At 36.5% G+C, this 18,036-nt stretch overlaps 1 protein-coding gene across 1 annotated transcript in view; it reads right to left on the minus strand.

The window, feature by feature from the left end:
• MED13 (mediator complex subunit 13) overlaps positions 1-18,036 on the minus strand; it is a gene marked incomplete at its 5' end in the record, with an annotated part of 89,007 nt that overhangs the window by 36,907 nt on the left and 34,064 nt on the right. Inside the window, one exon of the mRNA XM_005858702.2 lies at positions 10,236-10,916. Coding sequence (XP_005858764.2) covers positions 10,236-10,916 — 681 coding nt within the window. The remainder of the gene's footprint in view (positions 1-10,235; positions 10,917-18,036) is intronic.

Consider the following 18,036-nt stretch of genomic DNA (forward strand, 5'->3'; position numbering starts at 1 on the left):
TTACAGAGAGGAAGGGAGAGGGATAGAGAGTCAGAAACATCGATCAGCTGCCTCCTGCACACCCTCCACTGGGGATGTGCCCGCAACCAAGGTACATGCCCCTGACCAGAATAGAACCTGGGATCCCTTAGTCCACAGGCCAATGCTCTATCCACTGAGCCAAACCAGCTAGGGCAAAATATGTTGTTTTTTGGCAATCCGCTCAGTTCCCAAGTTCTCAAGCACATTAACCTGACAAAATCCATTCACTTAAAGGAACTCTTAAATTTAACCTGTTCCAGGACAGGCACTCTCAAATTATGGGCTACATAGTGAGACAAGACTTCGCTTACACGATTTATACATTTACATAATGAAGAAGTGATTATCCTTTTCCCATTGCCATAGCAGATATATTTTAAGTTAAAAAATTGTAAAGGCCTGATTTGTGTTTCATGAAAATAACATTATTAGATTGTTAATTCAGGCAAGATGTTTTACAATAGCAGGTGAAGTTTCAGAGCAAGTACTTCAGAGGTGTTTTTCTAATCACATTGGAAAAATCAGTTTTTATAGTCTCAGTCTTCTGGTTCCACATGGAGACAGATAAGCATATTTCTCTGCACTCTCCTAAGATAACCAATAAAAAGACGAAGAATGACATAACAGTGAAGCTGGAAAGATGAGAACTAATAGAAAATAACAGAATTGAGAAAGCTAAACTCTAAGGCTAAGAGAGGGAAGATACAACAGGCTGACCTGCACCACAGAACCGTGGAAGGCACCAGGAGTTCTAGATCTCTCAACACCAGGGTGCTTGGTGAATGTGAATACAGAAAGATTTTTAAGACCCTTTTAGACTCCCAAATTCATGTTCTCTATGGTTTGCAAAGCTGAGATTCCCATGCTGCCAGAACAGTGGCAGCCAGGCTTCTAAGTCAAATCATGCTCAGAATCCTGCAATGACTATTTTCCTCTGAGTAAAAACCAAAATCCTAATAAAATCCTACATGATCTTTGTCCTCTTTTTCTAACTTCATCTTCTATTCTACTCCCACTCTCACTCATTCTGCTTCCATTGGCTTCCTTGATGTTCCTTAACACATTAAGCGCCCTGTCAGTCACTGGTGACTGACACTATATTTTCCATCCGGAAGACAAAACAGGCTGGGCGCTTAACATGTTAAACAGGCCAGACACACTCCTGGCTATTCTCTTTATTTGGAACATTCTTCCTCCAAATATCCACCTGGCCAACTACACCTTCCTTCAAGACTTTGTTGAAATAATCACTTTTTCTATGAGACCTTATTTAAACCTGCAATATGCCCAACTGCCTCAACACTCATCCCCTTTAACCTGCTCATTTTTCCCTCCATGGCAGTTACTTTTAACATACTATAACTTACTTATGTTTATAGTTGACTGTCACTCCCACTAAAATATAAGCCCCTAAATCCTAGGGAGCTTTCTTTGTCCACTTAATTATCCCAAATGCCTGGCATGTAATAGGTGCTCAATAAATATTAGCTAAATAAATATATTAATTCTAGAAGCCACAGCAGATATGTTTGCATTAATAATTCTAAATTTTGAAGTAAACCATCTTTGTTAGAAAGTGATATTGCTGCCACTGCTTATCTGTCCTGAGTATTAAGATAAAAAATTGTTAAGAGAGGTAAGATTTGGGAGCCATGAAGGTATTTTCTAGCTTACAAATTCTCTGACATGGGTTATCACATTTTACTAACTTACTCACCAATGTCCAGCACTATAAACACTCTATACTATAAACTAAGGTTAAAATAGAGCCATTAATAGAATAACTGATAATATGATATTTGATAGTTCATTTAGAAAATATGTCATTGTTTTTCCAATATGCCCCTGATTTCCCCCCACAAATTCCAAGTCTACAAAAACTTTCTTCCATGGCAACATAGTGCTAACACAACTGTCATGGCAGATATGCTTTACAATTAATCGTTAGAATAGTTCTGTTCTATAAATGAAGTTATTTCTTAAGAGTCACTTTGTACTTCACTGTATTAGATCCTAAAAAATTGTCTGCTGAATTATCTATCAGATACTAACATAAATCTTTTCAAGACAGTATTTCTATCTACTTGACATGTATTTTCTTACTTAATACTTAAAAGACCTCATGATAGGAAATGCAGGGTATGCTCTCTGACTTTGATGTAGAAATTATGGAAATGGTTTGCTAATAAAAAAGAAAGAAAGAAATGGTTTGCTAAGGTCACAGAGTTAGTACTGGAAAGATTTTAAGTATGCATATTCAAATAACTATTCATAGGGAAAAGGTATAAGAACACCCCCCCACCACCACCACCCTGAAAGACACTACTATTCTGTCTAGAGGTAAAACAGTTTTTCATAATAAGTGCCCTCTGGCAGAAGCATTAAAAACTGCCACACTGTTTACATAGGTAGCTGTTAAACTAGTGTGCAGCAATATTAAAAGGACCAACCCTACTGCAGAGGGCTCTACTAAAAATAAAAATGAGTAAACCAAATGCAATACCTAAAGACAACTTTTTCTTATTTTATTGAACTGGTTCTCACAGACAGTGGGATATGCAAAGAATTTAAATGTAATCAGTAATATCAAGAATATCAAATCACAATAAATTTAAAATATAAATTATTTGCATTACATATCCTTTTATATTTAATAAGATATAAAAATTGTGACTTTTAAGAGATGCCCGATTAAAAAATCAAGTTATCATTTAGTCACTATCCAATTATATAGTATACAAATACTTCTGTGAACAAGAACACCACCTCTCCTTTTCTAAAAGAAACTTTCACATATAGCCAAATATAAAACTACAGATATAACTTCAATCAGATATAAAGCTAAATACAGCCAAACTGGAAGAGGATTAAGTACAGCCATCAACAGGAAGCTTTGAAAAGTCCAAAGCAAACTGAAATTACTTTTATATTATTCATTAATTTTATCTCCTTCCTTTTAATAAGACAACAGTAACACACTATCCTGAAATGTAGAGAGTTTAGCATGGCTTATAGCAGCACATGTTTTTATGCTTTATTCAATAAAAATTCTTCTGGACAAGGTATGACAATATTTTAGGATTAACAATTATAGAAGGAAATAAGCTACAGAAGGAAATGTTTAGGCACAGATAAATTTATAATAAATCTCAAAAGTCCTTTTTTTTTTAGTGGTACCTTTTCCAGTACCATCTCCAATATTCAGAATCAATTCTTAAACTGAGCCAAGCTACCTGTCAAAAATATAGCATTAATGCATTAATATAAGATATCAAATTAGGAAGACTTAATTAAAAGATTTAGACTACAGTAAATCAAAACAAGTTTATTTCATCATTGACTTCTATGAAACAAATTAGAAACTATCTTTTAGCAATCAAATAATGCATTCTATAATTATACACATACAATATAAATCTAGTGTATCACTAATACAACATAGGAGCTAGTTCTATTGATGAACATTATGGTTAAGATATCCTGATGTAGCCTTACTACCAAACAAGACATGGTAAGAACTATGCCCAAGTACAGTTCTTTCTTTGTTCAGGGTTTAGAAAGGTTTTCCTCTGAATTAAAATAGACTACTTTAAGTCAGCACAAATTCTACTAAAACTAGTGCTAAACCCTTGAATAAAGATATTAAAAAACAACTGTAATTGTTTTTTTGGCAGCAATTGTGTTACCTTTAAAACTTATAAGGTCTTAAGCCACTATTCTGGAATAGATGTTATCATTAACTAATAGAGAAACTCCAAGTCTCATTTTTCATCATGACACACCAAACTACTAGGCAGCACCCTATAGTCTATCCCAGTGATGGCGAACCTATGACACGCGAACTCATTTTTTTGGTTGATTTTTCTTTGTTAAATGGCATTTAAATATATAAAATAAATATCAAAAATATAAGTCTTTGTTTTACTATGGTTGCAAATATCAAAAAATTTCTATATGTGACACGGCACCAGAGTTAAGTTAGGGTTTTTCAAAATGCTGACACGCCGATCTCAAAAGGTTCGCCATCACTGGTCTATCCATACCAAACTGCATAATACTTCTGAATCTCCATAAATGGGATTAAATTATTCCTACTCTGGCTCTGCATTGCTACTGTATTTTATATATACCTCTATCAAATAACTTAATGTTATTGTCCATTATACTACAATTTCATTTACAGCCAGGACTAAATTTATTTTATACTCCAACTGTGCTTTATAGCATCTTGCATATTAGAGAAACTTCAGTTTTTCAAAACTGATAAAGTATATCTTTGAGGAATATAAATTTAAAAGGGAAGATAAACTTCCTAAAAAGAAAGAGTATGAGTTGCAACAACCCTCTAACTTCATTAAAATTAACTGTTATACATTTAAATACACTTTCAAAACTCAAATATAGAAACAAATAATAGAAACTTATAATGGACTAGCGGCCCAATGCACAAAATTCATGCAAAAGTAGGCCTTCCTTCCCCTGGCTGCCAACACCGGCTTCCCTCTGGCACCTGGGACCCAGGCGTCCCTAGCAGCCCCGGTTTTGTCCAGTCTAATTAGCATGTTACACTTTTATTATTATAGATAATATGAATATTCAAAGTTTATTTATATAAAATAAACTGGGCTTCTGAATAGATAACTCTATGACTAGAAAAGTGATATTACATCAATGGAATGCTTCTATAAAGAATTTAAGGTTATTTAAATGCCATCAAGAGAGCATAATCATAATTCATAGATTTTTAATGACAAACACCATCCAATTTTATCAACTGGCTTTGCTATATCTATAAGGAGATGCTGATTCTCATAAAATCCTATCTCAAGTAATATATTAGCAGGCACCTGAATTAGTTATTCCAACATGACACTTTTATATTTTATTTATTTATTTTAAAATATATTTTTATTGATTTTAGAGATAGAGGAAGGGAGAGAGAACTATCGACTGGCTGCCTCCTGCACATCCCCTACTGGGGATCGAGCCCACAACCTGACATGTGCCCTGACAGGGAATCGAACCGGGTGACCTTCTGGTACATGGGACAATGGTCAACCAACTGAGCCACACCAGCCAGGGCCCAAAAAGATACTTTTAACTATGGGGAAAAAACTTTTGTTTTAACATAATATGAGCACTGAAGACCATACCAGTTTGTGGGAAGGGGAAGACAGACCAAAATAGTATGGGGAATCTCTGTAGTGAAACTAATCAATAAATATTTTTGGCCTACCTAATTTAATAACTTATTCTAGAGTTCAAATTTCTCTAATAAGTTATGCATGACATTGAAGCACCTCAATACTATTAACATTTAGGCTAGATAATTCTTTGTTGTGGGGGACTCTCCTATACACTGTAGAATACTTAGCAACAGCCTTAGCCCCCAACTACCAGATGCCAGTAATACACCCCCAGTGTGACAACCAAAAATGTTCCCAGACATTGCCAAATGTCACCTGGGGGTCTGAGTGGGTGGGGATAAGAAATCGTCCCAACTGAGAACTACTTTCATAGAATAACTTTAGGAAAATGGCAGATTCATCCAGATAATTAAAACATAAAATAAAAAACTTCTGCCCTGGTCGAGTAGCTCAGTTGGGTAGAGTTGTTGTCCCGATATGTCTAGGTTGCAGGTTCAATCCCTGGTCAGGGCACATACAGGAGTCAACTAATGAATGCATAAATAAGTGGAATAACAAATCGATGTTTCTCTCTCTCCCTCTCCCGTCCCCTCTCTTTCTAAAAATCAGTAAGTAAAAAATAAATGTTTTAAAAAATTCAAAAAACTTCTAATCCACCAAGTATAGAACATTATATTCCATAAGTGTTTCTAAGTTCATATAGCAGCTAAGCTTCTGATGGTTGATTTCTTGTGATATTTACCATATTCTAATCTGCTACAACAATACAAAAACAAGGATTCTATCTAAAAGTGAATTGTGACATAAAACATATTTTAGTAGTATAACCAAAACAATACTCACATGAGACAAAGAATTTAAAAAAACCTTTTATTCAATCTTGTCTTTCTCTTTATGAGGCAGAAAAAATGGTGACTAGGAACAAATAGAAGCATGTTTTTTTCCTTAATTTATATCATTCTATTCTGCGAGCTACTGTTCTACATTATGCTTTCATTCTAATTCAGTGAGAAAAATGCCAAGGAATCAAAACAGATTCTAAGATTAAGCTGTATTAACTTCTCAGAGACCTTCATTTCACTTATAGATGCTCATGCACACAAGCAGCCAATACACTTATTTGGCTAATACAGTATGGCTAGAATTCTTGGAATTTATAAATATAATGTGCCCTCACCCTTTAAAGTTTTTAAAACTGAAAATATTCATGCCACTATATTTTAACATATAGTAAACTAGAGGCCGGTTGCACGAAAAGATTCATGCAATAGGCCTTCCCTTCCCCAGGCTGCCGGCACCGGTTTTCCTCCGGCACCCGGGACCCAGGCCTTCGCTCCGGCCGGAGCCACCTTTAAGCCTTCGCTGCTCCGGCCGGAGCTGCCTTCAGTCTTCACTCCGCCGCTTCACACCTACGTATGCAAATTAACCGCCATCTTTGTTGGTGGTTAATTTGCATATCTCACTGATTAGCCCATGGGAGGCATAGTGAAGGCACGGTCAATTACCATGTTTAACTATTATTAGATAGGATAATATAACCTAGAAGAAAAATAAATTTTAAAATCTTAACGTAATCGATGGCCATACTGTCATTTCACTCATCCAAACTTTTGTTGATTGTCTACCAGGTGCCTAAGATTGCTCTAGAGTATGTGTATTTGTTTAGGCTGGAGAAACACACTAAACGAGACACAATCCTTGCCCTCAAAGAGCTTACATTCTAATAGGGAAAAGACCATTAGAAAATGCATAATATAATTTCAGATAATAATATATATAGGGAGAAAATGAAAACAGTGTACAGGATAAGCAGTGATCTGGGGAGTGAGCAGAGGTCATAGTTTAGATAAAATGTCAGGGAAATACCTCCTGAAAAGGTAACTTTTGAGCAGGACTGAGTAAGAAAGCTGTCTGCCCCCCCCCCCCCCCCCCCCCCCGTGCAATTCTGAAGGCCATAAGAAATGAGCTTGGCTTTTGAAAGGCATAGCAAGAAAGCTGGTGTGGCTAAATCAGAAAGCAAATAGGAGAGTAGTAAATAAAAATGAAGAACTAGCTAGGCAGGACACTGTAGAATCTTACAAATAAGGAAAAAGAGTTTAGATTTTATTCCACATATAAAGGGAAACTACTGAAAGGTTTTAAGCAAATGGAGTAATGTAATATTTAACTTAGAATGATCACTCTGACTGCTGTGTACAAAATAAATGTAGAGAAGTACAGAAATAAGAAGTCTGACAGTAGTTTCAGACAAGAGTTGAGGCTAGCTTAGTCTTTCATATTCATACAGCACAGATAATTTAAGAACTTTTCAGGCTTGTTTCCAAGACATCATTTGCTTTCATGAGACCTGCTGACTAACTACTAAAATTAAATAAGCTAGCTGTCTTCCATGATCATAAGGGTATCCTGAAGTCCCTCAATTTCAAATACAGATTAATTTTAACTTTAAAAAAATTATACTAGAAAACTTTTAAGATTCAAAGTGCTAGATGAAAAACACAAACAAAAACAAAAAAGAAAAAAAACTACAAAGTGACAAAGCACACAGGTTTGTCTACTGAAATAATAATCAAAGTATTTTTTCTTAACAGTAGGGATAAGTGAGAGAGGCTATAAGTGGACCAGACATTTTACTTCGTTTCAGTGAAGCTCAAAAATTAATATAACACAGCAGAGAAAGTCCACACCCTAGAATGTGTAAGAGGCTATCAGCAAACTATATAAACAGGACAGCCAAACTGCTCAGACAACCAGAGAAAATCTGGATTTCTCTCTCTAGACAGAAATGAAAACTAAGAGCTGAAAATGGAAGAACAGGAAAGGTTCATCTTATGAGAAAAATGAGCCCATCTGGCATGGCTCAGTGGCTGAGCATTTATCTATGAACCAGGAGGTTGCGGTTCAATTCCCTATCAGGCACATGCCCAGGTTGGGTTGTAGGCCCAATCCCCAGTATGGGGCATGCAGGAGGCAGTCAATCAATGATTCTCTGTCATCACTGATGTTTCTGTCTCCCTCTCCCTTCCTCTCTGAAATTCATAATAAAAATATATTTTAAAATGAGAAGAAAAATGAATAAACTACCTGGTGAAGATCTAAGATCTGGCATCCTTAGTATCTCTTATTCCATTATCATAAAGCAAAGTGTCTGGAACTGATACATAGTATACACTAAAATATTTATTGAATGAATAAGCAAGGCCTGCCAATTAACAAGGCTCTGCATATATACGCAAAATTTCCAATCAGCATCTCTATGCCCTCATTCTAAAATGTGAAGAAACAATAATCATAAGAAATATGGCAGCAATAATAAAGAAGAAGACCAAAAGAAGGCAGGTACCTCTAATAGGGAAAAAATTACAGGGCATTAAACAAGAAGAGGATGCTATTAACAAAAAAGTTTACAGGGCTGGGGGGGGGGGCAGGGAATACATGAAAAATAATATTACAACTTCAAGAAAGGCTAGAAGAAAGCTGAGAAATCCCCTCAAAATATAGAGGGGAAAAAGCTAGAAAATGAGAGAAAATATAGAAAGTATTCAATATCTGAATTATAAAGGTTCCACAGAAAGGGGGGTGGGGGGACTGAGAAAATATCCAAGAAAAAGAGACCTTCCCAGTGGCAAGACTAAAAAAAAGGAGGAGGAGGAGGAGAAGGAGGAGGAGGAGGAGGAGGAGAAAGAAGGAGGAGGAGAAAGGAGAAGGAGAAAGGAGAAGAAGGAGGAGAAGGAGGAGGAGGAGGAGAAAGGAGAAGGAGAAAGGAGGAGGAGGAAGAGGAGGAGGAGAAAGGAGAAGGAGGAGGAGGAGAAAGAAGGAGGAAGAGGAGGAGGAGAAAGAAGAAGGAGGAGGAGGAGAAAGAAGGAGAAGGAGAAGAGGAAGAGGAAGAGGAAAAGGAAGAGGAAGAAAGACTTCAAATTGAACCAACCCTTCTCAAATGCCCAGTATAAGAACTAAACAAAAGATCACTATACCTACACATATTCTTGAGCAATTTCAAAAAATCTACAGATAAAAATCTAAAACACTTATGGGACAGACAAGTGTAATTAGAACAACTATAAAAATAAAGGGAGATGAGAAAAAAAAGTCTACTTCTGCCCAAGATATGTCAGATACAAAGTGGACAAAGAAGGCTAACCATAGAATGGAGGAAGACAGCTATAGCACATCTAACTAATATAAGGTTAGAAGCCAGAATATGTTAAGAATAAATCAGTGGAATGGACTAAGAAATATGAGGTACAGGTAATTCACAGAAGAGGAAACCTAAATATCCAATAAGCATTTTAAATAATGCTTAACTTCACTAGAAATCTGGAAAGCACATATTAAAACAATAAGATGTCATTCTGAATACAGATTAGCCAAATTAAAAGTTTCATAATACTAAATACTGAGGAAAATGTAAAGAATAGCCATTCTCATATTCTGCTGGTTGATGAGAGTGTAAAGTGGTATAATTTGAAAAAGCAATCTGGCAACAATTCTTGAATATGGAAATACCCCATGGCCCAGCAATTTCACTTTAAAATGTATTCCTAGAGAAATTATTATACAAGTGTACAAGAAAATGTATACATAAAGTTCACTGCTACATCCTTTGTAATTCTGAAAATAACCAACATGTCCATCTTGAAGAGAGTGGATGGCAAATTCAAAACAAAGAAATACTACAGAGCAATTAAAATGAATAAATAGAGCTACATGTATAAAAACACATATAGAAATAATAACTACCAAATTCAAGAAAGGGAAGGAAGAATGGAGGAAGAAAGACAGTATATAAGAGTTCTAATTATATGGAAAATCTTAAGTTGGTTGATCAAACAACTTAAATCTTTAAGTTGGTTGATGGATAAATGTTAATATTTTCTCCACTTTTTTGTGATTAAAGGATTTTATAATAAAGAGGTTCCCTTTGGACAGAACATAGTAAAAATAATACTCAAAGGATTTATTATTGAAAATCCTACCCTGAAACCAATTCTGGAGTCCTAATATTAAGAACTTACATCATTTTTCCACCCTTAGATTATAATAGTGACTATTAAAAAAAATACATACTCTGTAACTGATGTTACACTTTCCTGTCCAAAAGGTCCAACTGGATCATCCTTGAATTTATCACTTGGAAGTTGAGGTGGTAAAAACTCTACATCTTTTTTCTTTGGGACCTTGTAATACTTCCAGACTATATTAGCTTCATCTTCTTCCAAATTTACTGCTGCACCAACATATATTGTAGGTTCTACAGCTTCCTGGAATTGAGCTGGGAAAGCCTGGGATAAACTGTCTATCCTATCTTCCATTAGTTTAGAAGGAACCAAGGGATCCGGTGTTGGCATTTGATAAAAATGTTGACTTTGAGGAGTTGAAGGTGTTTTAGTCACTCCTTCATCAGCCACATCACATGGGTGAGGACTAAGTGGGGGTGGTTGAGGTGAATTTGCCATTTCAGTGCCATGCATCTGAGAAGTCTTTGCTACATCATTAGTTCGGATGTTTGAAAATCTCACTTGACTGTCTGGAGCAGATATCACAAGTCTTTGGCTGGCTGAATCTGTGTCCATGACAACATCATCACTAATAGATACACGATGGTGAAAAGGAGTCAGGGGGCGTTTCTGTGGTTTTTCACTCTTTTCTTGCTTTTCATTGGTCTTGTGCTTGGCAAGTACTTGTTGTTGACTTAAAGATAATGCCTGTCCTTGTTGTCCAGAATTTCTTGGTTTAAGATTTTTGTGCCTGAAAAGAAAGGTTTAATATTTATAGTATCACATTATATCAAATATACAAGTTGACACTAGATACTTCAGATATTTGTTTTTTACATATAATCCTAAAGTAAAATGATATGAAATTTACATGGGAAAAATACTTTGTCCAGTGACAAAGAGCATGCAGAGTCATAAAAGTCAATTCTCTCACAAAGATGCTTTGCCTTATATAATCTAAATATCTTAGTATCTGAATAAACAAAGATTCTACTTATTTTAAGATATAAAAATAAAAAAGGTTCTGAAATTTATTCATTTATGAATGTACCTGATATTTCAGTCAGTACTTATAAATTAATGGCTTAGCTGACCTCAGTCATCCTCTACAATTCTACAGCAACTGGCTAGAAAACCTATTCTACTGAACTGAATTTAGAACAGTCTGGATAGTGCTAAAATTGACTGATTTATGGGCCCCACATTATACCAACTTTCCTTCTCCCAAAGCTTACCACTACAGAAAGAATCAGCTGACTGGAAAAAGAAAAGAGAAAATTCCTAAAAGAAATTTTTCTTCCTATTGTGAAACATTCCTAAACTGAAGGACTTAAAACTATACATCTAAAAATCTATTAATTTTGTTCACAGTTTAATATAATAGTTCTTTCAGTGAAGTAAAAATACTGTGCACTTTGAGATTTCAAGCTCAACTGATACTGATGTATATAAAAATATTTTTTAGCCCTGGCAAGTTTGGCTCAGTGATTAGAACATGGACCCAAGGGTCTCAGGTTCGACTCTGATCAAGGGCACGTACCCAGGTTGCAGGTTTGATCCCCGGCTCAAGTCAGGGCGCATATGGAAGCAACCAATCTATGTGTCTCTCTCACATTGATGCCTATCTGTTTGTCTTCTTGCCTGTCTGTCTATCTCTCTCCCCTGCACCTTCCTCCCTTCCACTCTTTCTAAAAGAAAAGAAGTAAATAAAATAACCTAGAGTGAGGTTAACAAAAAAAATTTTTTTTAAATAAAAAAAAATAGAAAAATGTAGAGGAATATAGACTTTAAAGCATTCAGTATTCCTTAGGTCGTTTTAGTTTGCTTTTAAAATTTATTTTATTAGTGGTTTTGTTATATCAGAGATATAACCAGAAAGTTATTAAAAAGCATTGACAGGCACTTTTTTTTTTTTTAAAGAACCCTCTCTATTAAGGGAATGTGCTGAGACACCCTTTTGTACAAAGCCCTCCCATGCACCTTTTTGTGAATGGGAGGAGGGGAAAGCCTGAAAAGTTACCAAGGAAAAATATAGTTATGTCAAAAGATCACAGGAGAAATACACCACTACCCTCATACCAAAATCAAAGACATTATAAAAGTAAGAAATCACAAAACAGTATCTCTCAAGAACACAGATATGAATCATTAACAAAATATTAGCAATCATTAATATAGAAAAGGATAACGTACCATGACCAAATGGGATTTGTCCTATAATCCTATATAATAAAAAACTAATATGCAAATAGACCGAAGGGTGGAACAACTGGTTGCTATGATGTGCGCTGCCCACCAGGGGGCATGTGCGGAACATGGTGGGCATTAGCTGTGGTGGGATGGTGGAGCAGCTGAGCAGGGGCGCCAGACCAAGGCGGGGAGTTGGTCGCTGTCATCAGGGCAAGCCTCTGGTGGTTACTGAAAATTCTTTGCTCCCGCATGCCATAGTACTGCCCAGCACTGGAACCGCTGCTCACACCCACTGCCAGTACCAGCCCCGCTTGCACCCGCAGCCGGTGCCAGAGCCGCCGCTCGCACCCGCTGTCCATGCCCGGCAACGGTCCCAATCACTCGGCACCATCAATGGGTGCAAGTGGCAGCTGCCAGTCCTGATCACCCATGAGGGCTTCTCCACCTTCCCCAGCTCCTGAGGGGCGATCGGGGCAACAACCACCACCCTACCCACTGCTGGCGCCGGCCCCACTCGCATTGCTGCTGGTGCTGCTGTGCACCTTCTGCGGGTATGAGCGGGCCGGCACTGTAAGTGCATGGGGACAGCGGCGGCAGCGGGGCTGCCAGCAGACAGGGGACTGGGGGCCCTAGTGGGAAGGGCCAGGTGGGGGTGTGGAGGATGGGCCGAGACCCACCCCTCAGCCTCACGGCCCACAGTTCCTTTCAAGGTGCATGCATTCGTGCACTGGGCCCCTAGTGTAAGGTATAACATTCAAAAGATAAAAGTCAATATTATCACATTAGCAGAATAAGAGAAAACCATATAATTATTTCAGTACACATAGGAAAACATAGGACAAAATCCAATACATATTCATTAAAAAAAAAAAAGATTGAGCAAGGAAGGAATAGGACTTAATCTGATCAAGAACATCTATGAAAAGCTACATCTAATATCATACTTTATGATGGAAGATGAATAATTTCTCCCTAAGACTGGGAACAAAACAAGAATATTAACCTTTTTTTAATCCTCATCCATCATATGTTTATTGATTTGAGACAAAGAGGAAGGAGGGGGAGAAAGAGAGAAACAGATAAGCATCAATGGGTTGCCTCCCATTCTCGCCCTGACTGGGGTTCGAACCTGCAACCTAGGTATGAGCCCTGACCTGTAATTGAACCCCCAACATTTTGGTGTACGGGAAAACACACCAACTAATTGAACCAGGACAAGAATATTAACTCTTAACATTTCTATTCAACAATTTCATTGAAAGTTTCAGCCAATACAATAAGTCAAGAAAAAGATTAGAGATTTCCAAAGGAAGAAAAACTGTCTTTATTCATAGTAAACATGATATAGAAACTTTATAATGAGGGGTCTGGCTGATCACCACCTTCTCAGGGAGAGAGAGAGAGAAAAAGAGAAACAACTATGTATCTCTCTCACATAGACCAGCTGCCTCCGGCAAGCACCCCAACCAGGGCTGGGAACTAACCTGCAATCCAAGTATGTGCCCTTGACCAGGAATCAAACCCACGACCCTTTAGTGTGTGGACTGAGGCTCTAACCTTGGAGCCACACCAGCCAGGACCACCTTCTCAATCTTAACATGAAAAGTGGGACAACCAGACATGTGTCTCTTCTGATGTGACACAATACAAAACAACAAAGCACCATCTATTAAGTATTCTCGCCCAAAATAACAAACCTAAATCTCTAATCAAGCCTCTAGATCAGCGGTTCTCAACCTGTGGGTCGCGACCCCTTTGGTGGTCGAACGACCCTTTCACAGGGGTCGCCTAAGACCATCCTGCATATCAGATATTTACATTATGATTCATAACAGTAGCAACATTAGAGTTATGAAGTAGCAACGAAAATAATTTTATGGTTGGGTCACAACATGAGGAACTGTATTTAAAGGGCCAGAAGGTTGAGAACCACTGCTCTAGATCAAGCATGGTCCAACAGAACTTTCTGTGATAATGGAAATGCTTTGTATGTGGCTATTGAGGACGTGAAATTTGGCTAGTGCAATTGAGGAACTGAATTTTTAATTTTTAAATCTAATTATTTTAAATTTAAATAGCCACAATTGGTTACTAATATAGCTACTAGCATTGAACAGCACAGCTCTAGAGCTATCTTCCACTTACAGAAATGCAAGGGATAAATAAAGTTAAATGACACTAAAAGAACAAGTTAAAACACATGGGCAAGTTGAGAAATTCAGAATGTGGGGCAGACTACATACAGGACAACTGATGTAGTTTCTCCAACCAAGTCAATCTCATAAAAAGGAGGTAGGAAATTACAAGAGAGACCTAGATGATGTATACAACCAAATGAATACTCCTCATTTGGATCCTAGTCAAATAAACCCAATAAGACATTTCTGAGACAAATTTGTAGAGAGTAGCAGATCATGCCAAGAAAATAAGAGTTCCTCCTTTTATTAGGTGTCATAATGGAACTATAGTTATATGAGAAAATGTTAACATTTTCAGAGTTGCATACTGAAGTAAGAATGAAATGATGACATTTAAGATTAAATCCCGGCTGGTGTGGCTCAGGGGTTGGGCGTCAACCTATGAACCAGGAGATCAGAGTTCGATTCCCAGCCAGGGTACATGCCCAGGTTGCAGGCTCGATCCCCAGTGTGGGGCATGCAGGAGGCAACCAATCAATTATTCTCTCTCATCACTGATGTTTCTATCTTCCTTTCCCTCTTCCTTCCTCTCTGAAATCAATAAAAATACATATTTTTAAAAAAGCACTCATTCATTTACTTGCCCTTCTATAAGGGTAAGAAACTATTAATTCAGACTATATACTAATTCCTCTACATTCTTTTTTCCTGTTGATTAAGTCCTTGTATTTTATTTACTGTTAACACTTGAAATTTATTGTCTTGCTTTCTATTAATATAGCCTTCTAAGTGCTAATTTTCTTATGAACATTCCACTGGACTAAAGCCTAATATCAATAAATGTGCAATACTAAATCCCACTAATAACTGAAAAATACCAATTAAAACAATTTTATGCTTTCCACTTACTGCAGTGGCAAAAAAATAAATTTAAGGACAGCTCTCAGAACAGTGAAAGCATAAGAAAAAACAGCACTCTTATATGCAATAAAATTGGTAAAATCTTTCTGAAGTCACAAGAAGTGTTTAAATAACACCCTTGCCCACAACTATCACATCACCCACCTAGTTTTATTTCCTTCCTAGCACTCATCATTCTTAAAATTTTAAAGGATTAAGAATTCTTTTAAAACAAATTACCTGCCCCATTCCCATTATGGTATAGGCTTCATAATAGCGAAAGCCTTGTTTACTATATCCTGAGCCTAGGATATCTCCTATCACAGAATAAGTGTTCAAAGAAAGTCTAATAAATAACTGATGGTCACAGAAGTATATATATTTTTAAAGTAAACATAAACAAAAGCCTTTGGAAACAACCTATGTATCCATCAAACCCAAATGATTAAATACACTATGGTACTTCCATTCAGAATACCAAAAAGTTTTTTAAATCAATAAGGCAGATGTACAAGTAACTAGAATGGAAAGAGCTAAGACACATTGTGGGGGAAAAAAAGATGCCAATACATCAGTATTATATTTGTGTTGGGTGAAAAAACACATATACACACAATTACAGAAAAGTATGGAAGAATAATGCCTAATTGGCAAATAGTCACTTCTAGAAAAAGGTAGTAAAATTTGGAAAGAGAGAGTGGGATCAAGGGAACTTCAGCTTTATTTGTATAATTTAAATTCCTTAAAATTACATATACTTATGCAAGTTGCTATATAACTATGCAATTTTTTCAAATAGATTTCTAAGAGAAGCCAACATATTAGTCAGGGTCCAGTCCTATCTTTCATACAGAGGAAATTTACTATAGGAAATTGGTTACAAAGAGAGAGAGAGAAAAAGAGAGAGAAAGCGAGAGAGAGAGAGAGAGAGAGAGAGAGAAAGAGAGAGAGAGAGAAGTGAGGCAACCTATAGACAGTAGCTTCTATGACTTCTAGGACTGAAGATAAAGTAACCTCACTATATCACAGAAGTTTAATATGGTACTAGAACCACAGCAGGACCTGCTCAGTGGTAACTGGGACCTTGGAAGAAGGGACTGTTGTTAGAGGTACACAAAGTTGCTACTGGAGTTGGCTCAAAAAGGTCTGAGGAAACACCTTAGTTTTTTCCCCCTTTGGTCAACCAATCTTTTGTTAGTGCCTCCCATTAGCCAAATTCAGAAATCAAATGAGCCTAATCAAATCATCATGTTGTATACCTTAAATGTATACAATATTATCAATGATATTTCAATAAACCTGGAAAAAAATACATGTAAAAGGCAAGGGAGCTAGGAAATGTAATTATCTTCAATATAACTAGAACAGAAGCAGGATAGATTTAAAAGCCAAAAGTTTGACTAGCACCGTCACTTATCAATGTGTACCCCACTTCCTATATTCCATGGCAGGGGAGGATACACACATATGGTGGCTCAAGTCTTTTCAAGTCTTATTTAAGAACTAAATAAGAAAACAATATTTGAAGGGAGAAAAGGGGAAACCTATAGTACAAAATGCAATAGTGGAAAAAGGTAAATGATCAGAAACACTGTATTTACTAGAGGGATAAATTTACCAAAGCAAGTCACCTATAAAAGTTATACAAATTGCCGAAACCGGTTTGGCTCAGTGGATAGAGCGTCGGCCTTCGGACTGAAAGGTCCCAGGTTCGATTCCGGTCAAGGGCATGTACCTTGGTTGCGTGCACATCCCCAGTGGGAGATGTGCAGGAGGCAGCTGATCGATGTTTCTCTCTCATCGATGTTTCTGACTCTCTATCTCTCTCCCTTCCTCTCTGTAAAAATTCAATAAAATATATTTTAAAAAAAAAAAAAAGTTATACAAATTTCATTATATCAAATTTCTGTATGTCTCGGAAAAATTTTTGAAAATATGATAGCAAGTTTTTAAATATAAAAGGTTCAGCTTAGAGACCAAGAATTTAAACTTAAACTTATGTTTACGAACATGCATTTTGAATGTCTTCCTCCAAGACCATTTTAGACAAATATACTTAAAACCCACATCATTAAAAAAGAATAAAGCACAGTCTAGGTGAGAAACTAAAAAAAAGCTGCTTAATAAAAATGGCAATAAATACAAGGAAAGAAAGGCCTAATTTCATTTAAGCATTATATTAGTGTTAGACCAGAAGTTGGCAAACTTATCCTATAAAGGACCAGATGGTAAATATTTTATCCTCGAGGGACCATACAGTCTGTGTTGTAAATACTCTGTGAAAGCAGTCAGTTAATATGTAAATGAATGGATGTGGCTCTGTTCCAATAATCCTTATTTATGAACACTAAAATTTAAATTTTGCATAATTTTCACGTCACAAAATATTCTCCTTTAAATTTTATTCAACTATTTAAAAATGTATAAAAGTAATTTTCAGCTCACAGACCATACCAAACAGGCAGTGAGCCAAATTTAGCTAATCGATCACTGTTTGCTGACTCCTGGTCTCAGACAAATACTGTCATGGAACCTTGCATTTCAATACTAGGTTTGTTTTCCCTTAGATGGATGTAGTTTTTAACTCTCTTAAACTGTTTAACAGGAGCTAATGTATTCATGTTTTTATTCCAATCTATCAAC

The sequence above is a fragment of the Myotis brandtii genome, unplaced genomic scaffold, assembly GCF_000412655.1.
Source record: "Myotis brandtii unplaced genomic scaffold, ASM41265v1 scaffold120, whole genome shotgun sequence".
Classification (NCBI taxonomy): domain Eukaryota; kingdom Metazoa; phylum Chordata; class Mammalia; order Chiroptera; family Vespertilionidae; genus Myotis; species Myotis brandtii.